Raw genomic sequence first — 17,632 nt, 5'->3', positions numbered from 1 at the left:
GCAGAGCACATGCAGACTTTTCTAACATTATCTTGCAGAGCTAAGAAATAGTGGTTTGAACAGTGTGCACAGAAATGGCAAATGGGTCCTATGAGACCTCTTTATGCTTTAGTTATTTAATCATTTGGTGTGACAAGTTAATGATTGTGATTTTTTTTTGTACATGCGACAAAGATCACAGACAGGAGTCCATATCATACTCTCTTTTGTGCAGTTAACATTGACCTTGAATCGTTAAAGGAAGTGATTTTTAATTTAAATGGGGTGAATATATTTCCAAAAGTGTATGTTTTTACTTCAAGTTGTTTTATCTGTGCAATTTCACTTAAGATTCCCATGTTCCATTAAACTACCGTTAAATTTTGGGGTTGGTTAGATTTTTAGGTAACACTTTACAATACGGGTGCACTAATAAGCATCTTAACTACTGCACAGATAATACTGAATTAATGTGTAACCAATGATTATCTAAGCTATTCATTAATCACATGAAGGAACTAATTAAGAGTCTGTAAGGTTAATGTATTAGTTCATACATGAATTGTTTTTAATTAAATATGTAATTGTGGATCAATTCCATAATAACTCATTTTTTTAACTAATAGTGTTAATTAATATGTTAATTACCAGAATGAGCCAAAGCCTTGTATTTCAACTTCCAGATAATATGACAGGTACACTAATATGCATTAATACATGATTAATTACTTCATTGTTAGTACAAATTACTACAATTGCTAAATGACCAGTTAATAATGATGTGCCCCAACAAGTAAAGTCATAACGTAATGATACCTTTGCAATTAAAGCAGACAACTGGAAGTTGAAGTGCATAGCTTTGACTGATTGTGGTAATTAACACATTAATTTACACCATTAGTTAATACAATATGTTATTAAGGAATTCATACACAATGACACATTGAATTAATAGCAATTACTTAATCTATTAATCATATAGACTCTTTATTAGTTGCTGATGCAGTAATCATTAATTAATGGTTTAGTTATTCATTAGTTATACATTAACTCTGTGCATTAGTTAAGCATGAATTAATGCATATTAGTGCACCCGTATTGTAAGTCTCTTACTTGCACTAAGGCTGCATTCATTTGATCAAAATGAAGTAAAACAGTAATGTTATGAATTATTACACTTTAAGATAACTGTTTCGGTCTTAATATATTGTGAAACGTGATTTATTCCTGTGATACCTAATCGGTCACACAATCCTTTGCTGATTTGATTCTCAAGAAACATTTCTTATTATTATCAATGTTGAAAATGGTTGTGCTGAACAGAACTGTCTTTTTATTAATGAGGAATTATAGTAAAAAGGCCTTTGATAACTGAGCCATTTCATGAGGTATAATAGTCCCACTGTTATTTCAATATGCTTTCCCCTCGTCCGCCCCCCACACACACCCCATCGGTAGTAAGAGTGCGATATGCTCTATCTCTCTACAGAGAGAGAATGAAGGCCATGGAGGAGCAAATAGCCAGTCTGACTGGTCTTGTGCAGCACGCTCTCTTAAAGAGCCACAGCACTGACAGCAACAAGGAACACCCCAGGTAAGCAGGGCAGGCTGGGTAATGTAGTTCCCAGAAAATCACAACGTTTCCCAAATTAAATAGGAAAAGAAAATAGGAGGGCTATAATGGATTAATGGTGGTGGTAATCAGACACTAGGTCAGACTTGGTGGGTAAGATGACTTACTAACTGGGCATGAACTAAATTGACTACTCATCCTCACTGTAGCCGGCGGTACCTGAATGAATGGCAATGCCTGTGCCACTGTAACAAAGACTAACTTTAAGCATTTTGTTGAGTGATTTTATCTGTGTGTGTGTGTGTATATATGTGTGCATATGTACCTTCAGTCATTTGATATCTTTTACATTTTTCCAGTGAGAAACCAGTAAAGTCTGGGTCACCGGCTCACAGCACATCTAGCACAGGTAATTTCCTTCCTTTCGTACCTCCCGGACCCCATCTGTTTGTTTGTTTGTTTGTGTGTGTGTATGTTGGCTCTCACAGCAGCAGATTGTAATGCAGTGGCTGTGAGAGCATCCCAACAATCCTACCTCTTCCATTCATCTGTCACTCAGAAATGCTGCCTGCCACAAGTTCTCCCACTCTTTCCACACACACAATGACGGGAGCGAGTCCCTCAGACAGCATCAGTCGCAAAAGAACAAACATGTCTACAGGCTGTCTTGTGCACACACATAAATAATGTACTTTTGCAATAACTTACTGACCTGAATTGCTGTATTTTGTTTATAAGTTGTGCTCAGTCGAGTTTGGAATGTAATCTTGCCAAGTCAAATGTGGGTACAACAACAAAAATATCACAAATCCTTATAGGGCCAACATGTGAATATACATTTTCTAAAATGCTGTATCTGTACTCTACTAGAGTATTGTTTTTTTCTCATACTTCTACTTTTACTTCGATATTTTTTTTTAATGTTCTGCTAGTTACTCTAAATCACACGCCAGCATAAACTAATGCAGGGGTTGTCCTGCAATGACATTTTTTGGCGGCCGCCAAAGCAAATTTGTAACCCGCCAAAGCGCCTTATTTGATTGCTAGTTCAAACTTTTGACTGCTTTCTTTAATAATTACATGACACAATACTTTTACTTTTACTTTTAGTACTTAAGTAGTGAATTTTAAATTAAATTACTAGCAATACTTAAGTACAAAAAATGTTGAATACTTTAGTACTTCTACTTAAGTGTGGTGCTTAAAGAGCACTTCAACTTCTACTCAAGTCACTTTTGTGATAGAGCACTTGTACTTTTACTCAAGTCCGGGTTTCTAGTACTTTATACATCTCTGATTTATAGTTTATACATTTATAGATAGTCAAATTGATTTAATATTAAAATGTTTACATTTCAAGCAACCTATCTGCATAACTGTCCCACACATAAGTTTGAGAGAGCACAGTCTGACTTTGGCACCTTTTCACCACACAGGCCATGAAACATTACGTACTACATATGTGATGTTTTTGTGTGTTTTTATGTTTTGTTTAGGAGGTTCTCCAATATTAGCACCAAAAGTTGCCGCAGCACCTCCTGAGCCTAGCCCCGCCCCTACACCGCCACTATGCCCCGCACCCTTGCATGTTAACTTTCACCTGTTCAGAAGGAATGTCTCTGAGCTCCGCCTCCAACTGCAACATGTCAAACAACTACAGGTAATAAAACGCCAATTAGATAGTATAATGAAAAAAACACATTTATAATAATTACTTTGTTCAACTGGTGTCTTTTAGTGTTGATATTTATGTTGAAGATAACATGAAACAACATTCATAACTCATTTAACTAGATTAATGTGACATAATTACGTCTCAGGTTACGACTGTAACCAATGTTCCCTGAGAACAGGGAACGAGACACTGCGTCTCGTTTGGGGAACGCCTCAGGCGTCTGAAATCACAATCAAATCAAGGCAATCCTACTGACCAGCAACAGCCTATGAATCATTAACGTGTATATATAAGGGCACCTTGCAAACATGATAATAATCTTTTCGTCTGAATGGACTGTTTGGAAGGCAGGCCCCGGGGCATGGCGAGATAACGCAGTGTCTCGTTTCCTGTTCTAAGGGAACAGAGGTTACAGTTGTAACCTGAGATGTTCCCTTTTGAAAGGGAACTCGCACTGCATCGAATGACGCATTGGGGAACGATATAACCACACCGCCATGCTAAGGGGAGGCAGTGGCAGGGACAACTCTCAGAACCAGCTAATTCAAATGAAATGCCAGAACCACTCACCCTCAGGTCACACTGGGTCAGTGACAGCATTCCCTACGCTCATAGCCCAAGCTATATGTTCCACAGGAAAACCTTCATAAACCCTGTTTAATGAAAGGCCTACCTGGGCCTGCTCAAGGGCCTAGGACCGCAGCTTCAAATTAGAAGGGGTCCCTTCTAGGGAATGTGGCTAGGGAACTCAAAGGAGACCTATCCAATCACTATTCAGAGGAACATACTCAACTGAAATGCCACCAGGAAGGCCTGACCTGGCGTCACTTACATTGGACATTTCAGCCTGGCCAGATTCCTGTCTGTCCAAAGACAGAGCCTCTGGACACTTGCCTTTAGATAAGGCATTCAACCCGAGGGAATGCGAAGCTGACAGTGAACCGCTCGGCCCGGATCTCAGAGACGGGTTATCCAGGAGAGAATGACTCAGCATAGCGCTTACAACCCTTGCCAGCAAGGGGAGTTTCTCTGATCGATCCTCAGATCTACCCTGTGCTTAGGTTTCAAAGCACTGAGGAGGCCTGAAAAGGCCTAAGAACTGATCTAACAGGGAGGCCTCAAGAGAGGCCTACGACAATCTGTCCAGACTCAGGAGGCTGAGTACTCATAGTGACCCTCAGTGAGGGGAGCACATGGCCTGCGTGGTAGGTAAACCAGGCTGTAGGCTAGATAAAAGAGGTTGGGGGGAACCAGTAGCAGAAAATGAGTCATGTTAGGGTGCAAGTTCACCTTCAGAAGCTGGGCAACTGGCCACTAGCTGCCAGGAGGGACGGACTGGGACTAAAAAACGGACTAGGCTCGGCCCAAAGCAATCGGCGCGCAGAAACTCAACAACAACAACAACAACAGTAACGCCTGCTGCCTGGCATGAGTGTCACAAGACTTTAATTGTGGATCATCATACTATACCATCCAAATGATAGCTAACAGCATATTATATCAATCTATTCCATGCTGTTATAACATTCATTTATTACTTAATAATCTTCATTAATTTATGCAGTAATTAATCTTAGCTACTGCACAAATAATAATAAGCTTCACCATTAAAAATGTAACTTCTGTATTCAAAATTTTCAAAGTTTGTAAGCATTAACTGGAACGTTACCAACATTTTCACAAGTAAAAGAACAACATGTTTCTTAATATTAGCTACTGCATGTGACATTTTACAGCTAAAATGTTAAAGTTTAGCTGTTTTAACTACTGTAATCATTACAAATGTTGCAAGCTGAATATCACTTCCTAACATCATCCCTAGCAAGTAACTTGCAATTAGCCTAATTTCTAATTAATTTGGTTCAGGAGTAGTAGAGATAAAAGCCCGTCCGGACTGACATTTGATTTGTTGGGTCCTTACACACGCACACTAGCACACACACACAAGGTCTCTAGCTCGCTCCTTTCTTTCTGCCGTGCGCACGCTATAAATTCTGGGAGATTTGAACTAATTTGCAGGCATCAGGGAGCCGCTTTCAATATGCGGGAAACTCCCAGAACTTCCAGGAGACTTTGGATGTCTGTGACTATGTGTGTGGCAGGCCGTCCGTCCTGAAGTACCGGCCGTTCTGTGATTCTCTAGCGGCGCATATATATATATATATATATATATATATATATATATATATATATATACAGTATATATATATAATATATATTATTATATATTATAATATATTATCATAAAATAAATGTAAAATATATTATTAATATATATATATATATATATATATATATATATATATATATATATATATATATATTAATAATATATTTTACATTTATTTTATGATAATATATTATAATATATAATAATAAATTATATAATAATAAAAAATATATATATATATATATATTGCGTAATATATTTTAAAATATATTAAATTAAATTTTTTTTTTAAATTGTATTCATATTTCACAATAAAAATAAAATGATTTAAATAAAATGTAGCCTTGGTGAGCCTGAGAGACTTCAAAACATTTAGAAAATCGTACAGACCCTAAACTTATTATACGATTTCTATTGTATGCTGTAGTAAATGTTTGTGTGTGTTTTCAGCTTCAGAATCAGGAGTGTATGCGTGCTCAGATAAAGCATGCAGAACAAGAGATCAGTGTGAAGCTGGCTGAAATACTGAGACGACAGGACGATCCGACACAGAAACAGAGGACGCTGGTGGAGGAAGAGAGACACCGATATCTCAGCATGCAGGAAAGAGTTCTCACACAGCTGGGGTACGACACACAAACACACACTTGTAATGGTTTTATACTGTAAAAACGGTAAATTCTATCCTCTTACACTAAACGTACCCATCACAGAAAACTTGTGGCATTTTTTGAATTTCAAAAAACACAGTTTATTATGTTTTTAAAGCCAATTGGTTTACAAGGACACAGAAAATGTAATACCCATATCATTATACACATTTACTCATAAACCATATATACAAGAGCACGCACTCTCTCTCTCTCTCATTTTCTCTCTCTCTGGGGAATCTGAAATTCACTTTCCTCTGGGCAAACAAATGCCTTTTATTCTCAACCATTCCTTATACGATTCATTACAGCTCCTCTTTTAACTCATTATAGCCTGTCCACCCTGCTGCACGTAAACCATAATTAAATCCCGCTTTAATTTAGCTGGTTAACAAGCGTGTTCTCCAGACAGCTTTAAACATTCAAAACAGAACTCAGTGGGAATTAACGCTAGCCAGAGATCAGGAGAAGCATTAACACTCTATTTCCCTTGGTTTAATGCCAGTGCCCAGTCAGCAAAGGTCTCTGGGCGCCTGTGAGCAGTGAAACGTTGAGCCAACAAGGACAGTTTGACTTTTACACATGTGGAGGCTTAGGGATGTGAAAGAACTGCATAATTTAATTACAAAACATAAGCTGTGGGGGAAAAAAACAACTCATGAATGTACCAGAACTCACCATCATAACAAAATCGGGTTTTTAAAATGCCAAACAACTAGTGCAGGCCAATTAAAAAAGCAGTGTAAAAACTGCTTACATGAAACTTCAGCATAATATTTTATTCCTGTGTTAGTGCTTACAATAACAGTCCAAAATGAACACTCACCAAGTGCCAAATGGGAGTGAAAACTGGCTAGCCTCTAACTCTTAGGAGTTGCATACAGTAAAGCATGGTTTGAATCACAATGTATGAAAGTTATAAAAAATAAACATCTTATTACTGGTATCAAGAAAAATAATTTTAAAACTATTTATGAAAAAAAAAAAATCTCATCTAAAGATTTTAAAATAATTAAAAAAATAATTAAACTCTCCCAGTGCCCCATTTTTCTTACTTCAAAAATTGCTTTTTATGTACTTTTTAATATAGTGTTTGCAAAATAAAAAAGTAATTTTTTTCACAGATCAAAGTGCATGTGAAATGGAGTTGTCTCCCCCAAAAAAGAACTGATTCTGAATAGCCTGAAACAAATTGTCAGTAATAATATTCGTAAGTTTGTAGTACATGCCAGTCTATGGTCTTCATTGGCTGTCAGCGAACATTGACCCGCCCTCAAACGCAACAGTTTCTGTGGCCTGGAAAAGTTTGGATTGTGTCGAATGTGCTGCGAATGGAAATCCACTTTGCATGCACTTCCAAAGGATGAGGAGCTGAAATTAATATATGTAATGACTCTTTCGTTTCTGACATGTGCCGTAAGTGGTAGACCAATTACGGCTGACTGGGCCATCTGGCCAATCAGAGCAGAGTAGGCTCTTGGAAAGGAGGGGCTTATGCTGCGTTCATGTGCTATGGTAATTATGGTAAATACCAAAAGCTGACGTGGAAAATGCACATGAAGTATTCATGTAGTATTTTCCACTGGGCAACTCGTAGAATATTTTGATGGACGAGTTGCCGAGATGAGATTACTTGAACTTTTCAAAATGGCGGAGAGCACCGTAAGAGTCGTGAATGGTAAAAATATACTATTCTATTCATGTTCTAGAAAATATACAGCATATTATTTACCTTTTGAGTTTTGATAAATCATTTTCTTGCTGTTGCGGATGACTTAAGCAATCTAAAATAGTTTTAGCTAAATAACAGGTCTGGATCTCCATCTTTTTTACCACATTACGACAACAGAAGCACTTGAACGCAACACACTGGTAAGTAACGTTACCAGTTCACAAGTGGAAAATATCCTACTTTCCATAGCACGTGAACGCAGCATTAGAGAGACTGAATACTTTATCAAACTGTTTCAGAGACTGTGAGAAAAGAGCTGATGCTGCAAGGTAATATTATGAGAAAATAATATTTTCAGTTTTTTTTAAATTGGATGCATGTAAACCTATTGTAAGAGACCTCCAAAGCAAAATTAGAAACCGTTAAATAGCATATGAGGGACACTTTAATAAAATGTTTGAAAACAAGCAGTATTTTCATAGGGGCCTTTGAATATTGTGTTAGACTGATTTAACATGCATAGGTGTGACATGGGCAAAACATAGTGGCCATAATGTCATCATTTTCAATTAATTGCCCCTCCCATAGTTTTCTTAAACCAGAATTTTGGCAAAATGTAAGAAACTAGATGGCAAACATGTCTGGAGGGTAAAAGGAAATCTGCACTGCCCTCTGGTGTCACAATAGTGTCATTTCAATATACATTCACTTGAATTTCAATGACAAAAAACGTGAATTTATATGGACGGATTGGCTCATCAGTGAAAATATGAGCATATTTGGGTTGCTGTTTGTGAAATAAGTATCACATATGTTTGTGGGTAGGGATCTGGAGCAGTATGTGGAGACTCTGAGGACGGACTCCAGCCCTGCTGTGTCTCAGAGATCCGTGAAACTGAAGGAGGTAGAGGAGGGAGCTGTCAGCCTGAGGAAGGTGGGCGAGAACCTGGCTGGACTGAAAGGTAAAACACTGGAGGACTTTGCTTTCTTGTTGTTCAAGATGGCTTCCTTAGTTACAGGAAGTTTAATATTCTCCAGTGCTAGACCTGCCCACACATGTTAAAGTCATGCAACTTGCAGAAACTGTGGGCTAGCTGTGTTCCTAGAGGTATGAATTGTGGTAGATATTAGATGAAAGGCACATATTAATACATAACCTCTCACTCCAATACAGTCATATGCTTCATGACCCGACCTGCAGAAACAAGTTGAAATGTCAGGAAGTTCCCTAGCTGATGATGACACTCAGATTAACAGTAAAGCACCTTAATTTTTCTTGCAGGAGAGTTTCCAGCCCTTCAGGCCCACATGCGGGCAGTGCTCAGGGTGGAGGTCGAGGCCGTAAAGTTCCTCAAAGAAGAGCCCCACAAACTCGACAACATGCTGAAGAGAGTCCGATCCCTCACGGACACACTCGGAAACCTTCGCAGGTATAAACAGAGAGAGTAAGAGATTGAGACACGTTTCATTAGCGAATAAAACAAGATTGCGGTTTATATAAGACTTTATGACAAACTTTATGGACCTATACTCCTTCCGATTCCAGCCAGAGCGTTATGGTCTGCATCTCTTTTTCATATTGTAATCGTGTGTGAGCAGAAACTCTGTATAGAGAGCCTAAGTCCCTCCCCTTCCGGTCGACCACCATGGGACCTTATTTCGGAAAAATATTGAATGGTAGTCAATGGCGAGAGACAACAAATATTTTGATCTTGTTTGAATTGTCCCCTGAATTACACATATGATGTAAATAAAGTCGCAGTTTGATGTAAAACCGTTGAGGTATAAGACTGTGAAAATACGTAATTACAAAGACTACAAACCCCAAAGGCGCACATTTTCTCTCAATGAATGAAGCTAACTTTACTGAGGCTATTGTCTGTCATTGTTTCTACAGTCTTACGTTATAATCGTAACGTTACGCCGTCATGCCTGAGTGTTTTGTACCAGACTGCACACACACGAGCAGCGGATCTCACTCGTTGTTTCGCTTCCTGGGAGATGTAGTTCATAGAGCGATTCTCACATAAAACTAAATGTTACTCTTCTGGTTTATGACAAACTGCGACGTTTTTGACTTTCAGAATTATCTTTTAAATTGACAAACATCGTTATGTGTAATTGAGGGCACAGTTCAGACGGAATAAAAAGATAAGTTGTCTCTCGCCATTGACTACCATTCATATTTTTTCAGAAGTAAAGTCTCATGAGCCTGTGATCTTCAAAAAATTGCACACTACAGCTTTTAATCCTCAAAAATAAGATAGAAATCATAAAAATAAGCTTGTGGTTTTAAATTTGACTCGATTTTAATTCATTCTGAATGTCATTGAACTATAATTTGTTCTCTAGGTGTGCCACTGATAGTTTGCTGAATCCCTCTGACCCCGTTCCCTCGTCACCTGCCTCTGAAAAAGCAGAATCGCCCATCGTTGAATCCCTTGAGCCTGCCTCGGCCATACCTCAGAGCTCCATAGTGAGGTCAGAGGTTATGACGTCAAGTCCTATGGTGATCCACCATGTCCAGGCCTCTCCTGTAGCCTCACAACGATCCCAGAAATCAATAGCACCATCACCCATTCCCCCTGCTGCACAGAGACGAGAGTCTACACCTTCACCCACCAAACAGCTCAAAAAACCTTCACTTGAGCAGACGCAAATACCAAATAACAGCAGTAATGGAGTCTCTGCTAATGACATTCATAGTAAAGGTCCTTCTCCAAACTTGTTAATTGAGGAGATCCACGCCAACCGCAACAAGAGCAAGAACAGGGCTGTGTCAATCGAGGTAAGTGTCTACTAAATAAATTCCACGGACAAATTTAGTTTTGGCCTAATTTTGTTTGGAATTACGTAACACTAGTTGTTTGTTTGGTATCTTCAGGCTGCCGAGAAAGAATGGGAGGAGAAGAGGCTGAACATGGGTCATTATGATGGGCAGGAGTTTGAGCGGATGCTCCAGGAAGCGGAAGCCAACATGCTGAGAGGAATACCAAACCTTGAGGTGCCCAGCGAACACGAGGGCTCTCCTTCTCCTCCTGCTGTGCTTCCTGCCTCCCTGGAGGAGGTGATAGAAAAAAACGAACCTACAGCAGCACCAACAGAGCAAGGTAAGATACGTAAAGAAATGTTAGTGGTCTTGAGACTACTATTTGGTGATGTCTATGCTAATGGTTTCTTTTTGTAGATGACAATCCGTCAAACTCTGAGAAACCTACTAAGACAGCTCCAGAGAAACCTCCCAAACCTCTGGAGAAGCCATTTAAGCCAGCCTTGGAGAGACCTCTTAAACCCAGCCTATCCATCAAATCCAACCTAGAAAGACAGAGTAAGACTCAGGAAAAAGTTAAGCTTCATACCACAGAGAAAGCTAACAAGTCCCCTCCTCCACCCCCACCTCGACGAAACTACACCACCAACACTGGGATGACCACCACCCGCTCTGGAGAGGTCATTTACACCAGCAGGAAGGAGTCTGTTACGGTACAAGTGTATTTGTATCTTAAGGGAGTTCGCTTTTAAAAAAACTTTTGCTGATAATTTACTCACCCCCATGTCATCCAAGATGTCCATGACTTTCTTTCTTCAGTTGAAATGAAATTAAGGTTTTTGATGAAAACATTCCAGGATTTTCTCCATATAATGGACTTCAATGGGAACCAAACGGTTCAAGGTCCAAAAGACAGTTTCAGTGCAAACTGTTCAAAGGGCTTTAAACGACACCAAACGATGAATAAGGGACGGGTCTTATCAAGCGAAACGATCGCTCATTTAAAAAATAAATTAAAAAAGTTTAAGTTTTATAAGCACAAATGCTCACCTTGCTCTGTTCTGTGATGAGCGTTTGTGACTCTCCTGTTCAAACTCGTTCATCAAAATGAACAAATCTTTTTTCGAGTCATGAGTCGAAGGGTCCTAGATAAGACCCTTATTCATCGTCTGGTGTCGTTTAAAGCCCCTTGAAGCTGCACTGAAACTCTCATTTGGACCTTGAACCGTTTGGTTCCCAATGAAGTGCATTATATGGAGAAAATCCTGGAATGTTTTCATCAAAAACCATTTCTTTTCAACTGAAGAAAGAATGACATTGACATCTTGGATGACACGGGGGTGAGTAAATTATCAGGAAAAGTTTTTTTTTTAAAAGTGAACAACTCCTTTAAGTACAAATAATATAATTAAATGTCATTTTAAAATAGCTGTTACATTTTTTTTCCAACTGCTTACACACATTGCCTCTTTCCCCCCCAAAAAGCTTTACACTTAAATCCAAGAATTTCACACACAAAATGAAAAATACCTCACATCTCTTGCAAAATGAAGCACTGCATTCTAAATATCACAAACACATCTCAAAAACAAACATTTGTCTTATGTTGCAAACGCGTTTGCCATAACATTATATTTTTGGATATATCATATACACACAGTTATTCAAAACCTAAAGATCTTTTTTCATGAGCTCCTATGTACATTTCTGTATAAGAGATGTTGAAAAATTAATGGTAAACACGAAATAAATATTGAAACCAAACTATTTATTTTTTTACTGTAAGCATTTGTGGTTGTGAATACAGTATTACACAGTCAAAAAGAAAGTAAATACATCAACCATGTTTAGCTGGACAGAAACCAAGCATAATTTAATAGGCCTATTCTAAAGCCATGATTGGTTGGTGTTAAGTAAAGCAATGATTGTTTGCACATGTGATGAGTTAGTGTGAAACACTGATGAATTAGTGTGGCATTTTGATAGTTGTGTTTGAACAAGGAAATCTAGATACTTCATGTTAGATTTTTGTGCGTTACATGTGGGTTTTGCAGATTTGGTGTGTGGTTCTGGTGTTTGAGTGTCAGATTTCAGAAATTGAAAACAAGTAAGGATTTTGTGTGTTAAACAGTAGACAAAAACTGTAATATAAAATAAAACGATTCTATAAATATAATTAAATAAAAATGTTCATTATATTAAAAAAATATATTAATATCATTTGTTAGGAGGGTGAAGAGGAGTCCAACAGTACAGCGCCTCAGTCTGAATCAAAGACCCCTCCAGAGGTGAAACGCAAACCCATTACTCCTCCACCTATCGCTGCCTCGGCTATCACTGAGGAAGAGGATGAGGGAGACAAGATTATGGCAGAGCTACAGGTGAGAGACACACAGAATCTCAAACATACATACATACATACCCTCAGACCTGTGGCAAGCATAACACAATGTTCTTATTGGGTATAAACGTCAATACATAATAGTACATGCTCACTGACTAATTACAAGTGTTTTGCTCATAAAATGTCTCGGGTGTGGAATTGCTCGGTGTGGGTGTTAATATGCTTTGGTGTGTGTGCCCTGTGGCTCATTCGGTGGCAGTTTCATTTCCCTGCACTAGTTTAGCTTCTGTTCCCCCACAAATTTGTAGATGCACAACCAAGTTTTCAAATTATTATTCAATTATTCAAATAGTTTTCAAATCATTTCCTTTTTACCTTTTAAATTAGTAGACATACATTTTTTTAATATAGAATAGAAAGTACGCTGTGATCAGAATATATGTAAAAGAAATTCAATTATAATTCAAATAATACAATGAAACTAATTTAATAAAACCATTTAAACATTTAAATATCGTAGCACATACTAGGGCTGTCAAACGATTAATCGCGATCGTTTGACAGCCCTAGTATGTGCTACGATATTTAAATGTCGCATCCAAAATCGCATCTAAAATAAAAGTTTGTGTTTACATAATATATGTGGGTGCATTGTGTATAATTATTTTGTATATATATATATATATATATATATATATATATACACACACACACACGTATGTATATTTAAGAAAAAAAATATTTTTATATAAAAAAATATATTTATATATAATATAAATTATATATAAATCTATATACAGTATATACATGAAAATATTTCTTAAATATATATATATATTATTTATATATATAAAATAATTATACACAGTGCACCCACATATATTATGTAAACACAAACTTTTATTTTGGATGCGATTAATCGTGATTAATCGCTTGACAGCCCTAGCACATACACATATTCAGATAACAATTTGATAAAAACTGACTGTAGAGCATTTCTATTACACGTACAGTAATCTTGAACAGGTTTGCCCAATTTAATGATGGGCAGATTCTTACCTTTAACTCCCTGCCTCACAAATTCTTCTCCTCAGGTTTTCCAGAAGTGCTCTGTTAAGGAGGTAGGGCTCAAGGGTTTGGTAGAGCCACAAATCAGAGAGCTAAGACCTGGGGTCTTACTGCCCCTTAAAGATAAGAAGGTAAAGGATATGATGTCCTTTAGTAGACCCTCCAACTGCCTGCCTGTACCAGCCGCTTGTCCCTGATGGCTGTCCTTTCACAATGCTTGATTGGCTTTCTTACCCTTTGCTAACTTCCTCTGTACACTCTTGTGATTGGTATCTGGCACAACATGTTCTTTAAGTTTAAATTCTGTTCTTTTCCTTTTTATTTCTACTGAACTCATGAACTGTGCTGCTTTGTAGTGATGTAGTTGGAGCCAAAATGGGAAACAAACATAATTGGCTTTGTGTGCTCTGAGTCAACCAATCAATAAACTAGATTTTCGACACTACTGTCAAAGGGTGTTGTGTGTGTTTTCTTTTTTTTTTACATTCATTGTAATAAAAAGGTATCTCAGTTGGACACAATCCAATTTCCAAAAACTTTATTACTTAAGGTTACATGATTTTTCAAACATTTATCGTTTATGATGTAGGCTACTCTTGCAGATTGAGTTATCTAACCAGGTAGCATTAACAAATTGTCCTGGCAAAAATGTTGTTTAGCAGATTTATGGGATAATTATAAGGACCTACTTTATGTGGCCATCTAGTTTTCTCTTTAGAAACGTTCTAAACCATATGCATCAGTGGAATGTAGCTTAGACTTGGTTTATTCGTGAGGATTTTAGAGGATATTTTCAGCTAGCAGTCTGGAGTTCAGAATTTGTTCTTTGATCTTCTCACTTTGCTGCATGCCTGCTACTATATAAGCCTCCTTACCTATTTGATGGATTTTCAGTCTCGCTTTTTCTCACTTTACCTTCGTTGCACCTCTTCACAGAACATTTTCACAGTGTTTTCTCTTATTTACAGGTGATATTTTACAGAAAAACAAACTTTTGATCTCAAAATTGTATTAAGCATACTTTATTTGGGGGGACAAGTTTTAGAAAAGTTGGAAACATGCATTACAACTTCATTTTTTGGTAAAGTTTGTACCTGTAATTTTGGGCTGTTTATTCAGATCAGTTCAACAATTCCTTAGGCTTAGCTCCAAATTATGATCTGTTATTAAATTATGAATCCAATTCATTGCATATTTAAAAATATGTCTAACATTAATATAGAGAAGAGAAATGGTCTGTATTTCCAGGTGTAACATTATTTGCATCATTATGCTTAGAAATTTGGTCGATTCTATGGCATTTCTTAAAATAACACATATTTTAATATGATAGAATGTAGTATCGAAGAAAGTGTTTCCTCAGTGGTCTAGAGTAGTGTGTAGCCCGATTGTTTCTTTGTGAAGTGATGTTTTTCCCCACAAACCACAGAATACAGAAAACCAAGATGGCAAGAATCCTGACACAGACGAGAATGGCAACAATACAATTCGTCAGAGTCCTGGGGTGAGCGGCAGTGTTTATTATTATAATGACTAAATTATCAGAAACGTACTGCAAACTCCTACAAGAAATGTATGATAAGATAATGTTATGATAGTATAAGCTCTGAAAAAAAAAACTGTCTTTGTGACAATCAGTCATTAAATAATTATAAGATCCATTTTCACCAAAATAGTTCCCTATCAGGTTACTCCAAAGGGTGTGTCCTTGCAATAGTGTTCTGTGAAACCTCACAAAGACCCTGTTATAGCGAAACCAATTGTAGAAAACATAATTAATTCCAGATAGGATTCATAACGAAGTTAACTCAACTAATGGAAATTTTCTTTTTTTTCTGACCTTTAACCTTTTTAAGGTCATCTACTATGTCACAGCTCAGATCAAGGGGACTTCATCAGTGTCAGAGGAATCAACAGAGCGTAGAGATGCATCACAGTCTTCCCCATCACAGGTGTCACATGTCAATGCTTCTGACCAATTCCAAAGCAAGCTGCAGGTATCCACTAACAAATTTGGTGCCCTCAAAAGTAGCAGTCCAGCCAGCTCTTCTAGCTCTCTGCACCAAAATCAGCTGTTTCGTTCAGCCTCGTTGAATTCAAATCCGCCCTCTCCATTGGAAGAAGTTCCAGGTAGCCCAACCAAAGGGAAAGTTCATGTGGTCAAGGCTGCTCAAGTGCAGGTTAGCATAGAGGAAAGGGTAGAGTCTCCAACAGCAATTTGCTCACCAGTTTCCTTTGGAGATACTGAACACATTGTTTCAAAAGCAATCCCTGTTGGGGATGATTTGGCAAATCAGAAGCTTCTGTTCGGTCTATCCAAAGTGAAGGAAAAGAAATTTGAAGAAATTGAGGAAAATGATGAGACCTTTCTCAGTCCTGATCTGCCAGGAGAAGAGCCACCTCCCCCTCCTCCTGATAATTTTGCCTTCATGATCACCAATACCAATGTACAAGCTCTGTCCACTGGAGAGTACCATCAGCTTGTCGACGCCAAAAAAGGTAGTGTGCAGACGGTAACTGTTGGCAGCAAACGACCAAGTGCATCTGACAGTGGCTCAGCATCAGGAGGTAATGGCAACACCAATGGTTCCCCTGGTGGTGAGCACTCAAGTAAAAAGCCAGTTATCATCATTTTCGATGAGCCGATGGACATCCGCTCAGCTTACAAACGCCTCTCTACCGTCTTTGAATGTGAGGAGGAACTAGAGCGTATGCTTGCAGAAGAAAGAATAGATGAGGAGAATGAGGAAACTGAGGATGAAGAATGGACTAGAGGATTGCAGGTCAAACAGAATGGAGATGGTAGAGATTCTGGAAAATGTACTGGTTCAAATTCTTCTGCAGATGTCACAGACGGTCAAGTCACGAACACTTCATCCTCAACTTTTTCTGAGGGAGGGGCATTAGAAGATGTGAATGGTGATGCAAAGCAAGATGGAAAGAAGAAGTTCAAGTTCAAGTTTCCCAAGAAACAGTTTGCAGCTTTAACGCAAGCCATTCGTGCTGGAAGCAAAACTGGCAAAAAGACTCTGCAGGTTGTCGTCTACGAGGATGAGGAAGAACCAGACGGAACTGTCAGACAACAAAAAGAGACCAAGAGGTTTGAAATTGCTTGCTCCAAAACAGAGTCTTCAAAATCAAATCCACAGGAGCCTAATGGACGAACTAACGAGATTCGCAAGAGTACATACAAAACCCTTGACAGTCTAGAGCAAACAATAAAGCAGCTTGAAAACACAATTTGCGAAATGGGGCCCAAGTCTTTGGAAGAACCAGAAAGCTTGGTGAACCCTGACAGTTCGGAGTTTGGAGAGAGTCCAGGGCACTCAGAGAAAGGACTTTCTCCCAAAACCTCGATTCCTAGGTCGACGTCTGCCAGTAAAGGTCCTGGTCTCCGAAAAAAGACCAAACCACAGATCCTTCCTCGGCCTGCCATCATACCAACTACAGGGGTCTCAGTCACACCAGTTCCCACCCACCAGGTCTCTCTCTAGCTCATACTATCTTAACAAAGACTATGGGTCTGTCCCTCTCCTCTTGCCCGTAATAGTTCCACCCAGTGACTTCCTTAGCCTCTCCTGTGGTGGAGGCTACCAACTCTGTGATCTGAACTTTTTAACACCTACACATATTTTTATAAATATGGTGTGTTTATTTCTGGTGTGGTGTTTCATGTATAAACCTTTGTGTGTTTACTGATGGTGCTCTAATATTGGGTTAAGGTGGCCACA

At 38.3% G+C, this 17,632-nt stretch overlaps 1 protein-coding gene across 7 annotated transcripts in view; it reads left to right on the top strand.

Moving 5' to 3' along the window:
* LOC120475877 (sickle tail protein) overlaps positions 1-17,632 on the top strand; it is a 145,769-nt gene that overhangs the window by 125,146 nt on the left and 2,991 nt on the right. For 5 of the 7 annotated variants that reach the window (XM_089125898.1, XM_039666672.2, XM_039666675.2 and 2 more), the window contains 13 exons: positions 1,469-1,573; positions 1,912-1,961; positions 3,049-3,212; positions 5,848-6,023; positions 8,545-8,681; positions 9,002-9,149; positions 10,072-10,507; positions 10,604-10,829; positions 10,907-11,202; positions 12,718-12,870; positions 13,928-14,032; positions 15,331-15,405; positions 15,758-17,383. In XM_089125898.1, the coding sequence (XP_088982024.1) occupies positions 1,469-1,573; positions 1,912-1,961; positions 3,049-3,212; positions 5,848-6,023; positions 8,545-8,681; positions 9,002-9,149; positions 10,072-10,507; positions 10,604-10,829; positions 10,907-11,202; positions 12,718-12,870; positions 13,928-14,032; positions 15,331-15,405; positions 15,758-17,383 (3,697 nt within the window). The remainder of the gene's footprint in view (positions 1-1,468; positions 1,574-1,911; positions 1,962-3,048; positions 3,213-5,847; positions 6,024-8,544; positions 8,682-9,001; positions 9,150-10,071; positions 10,508-10,603; positions 10,830-10,906; positions 11,203-12,717; positions 12,871-13,927; positions 14,033-15,330; positions 15,406-15,757; positions 17,384-17,632) is intronic. The other 2 variants (XM_089125897.1, XM_089125896.1) reach the window with 2 other exon arrangements.

The sequence above is a fragment of the Pimephales promelas genome, chromosome 22, assembly GCF_988280905.1.
Source record: "Pimephales promelas chromosome 22, fPimPro1.hap1.1, whole genome shotgun sequence".
Classification (NCBI taxonomy): Eukaryota; Metazoa; Chordata; class Actinopteri; order Cypriniformes; family Leuciscidae; genus Pimephales; species Pimephales promelas.
The sequence above is the reverse complement of the archived record's forward strand: the minus strand, read 5'-3'. Positions and strand labels throughout refer to the sequence as shown.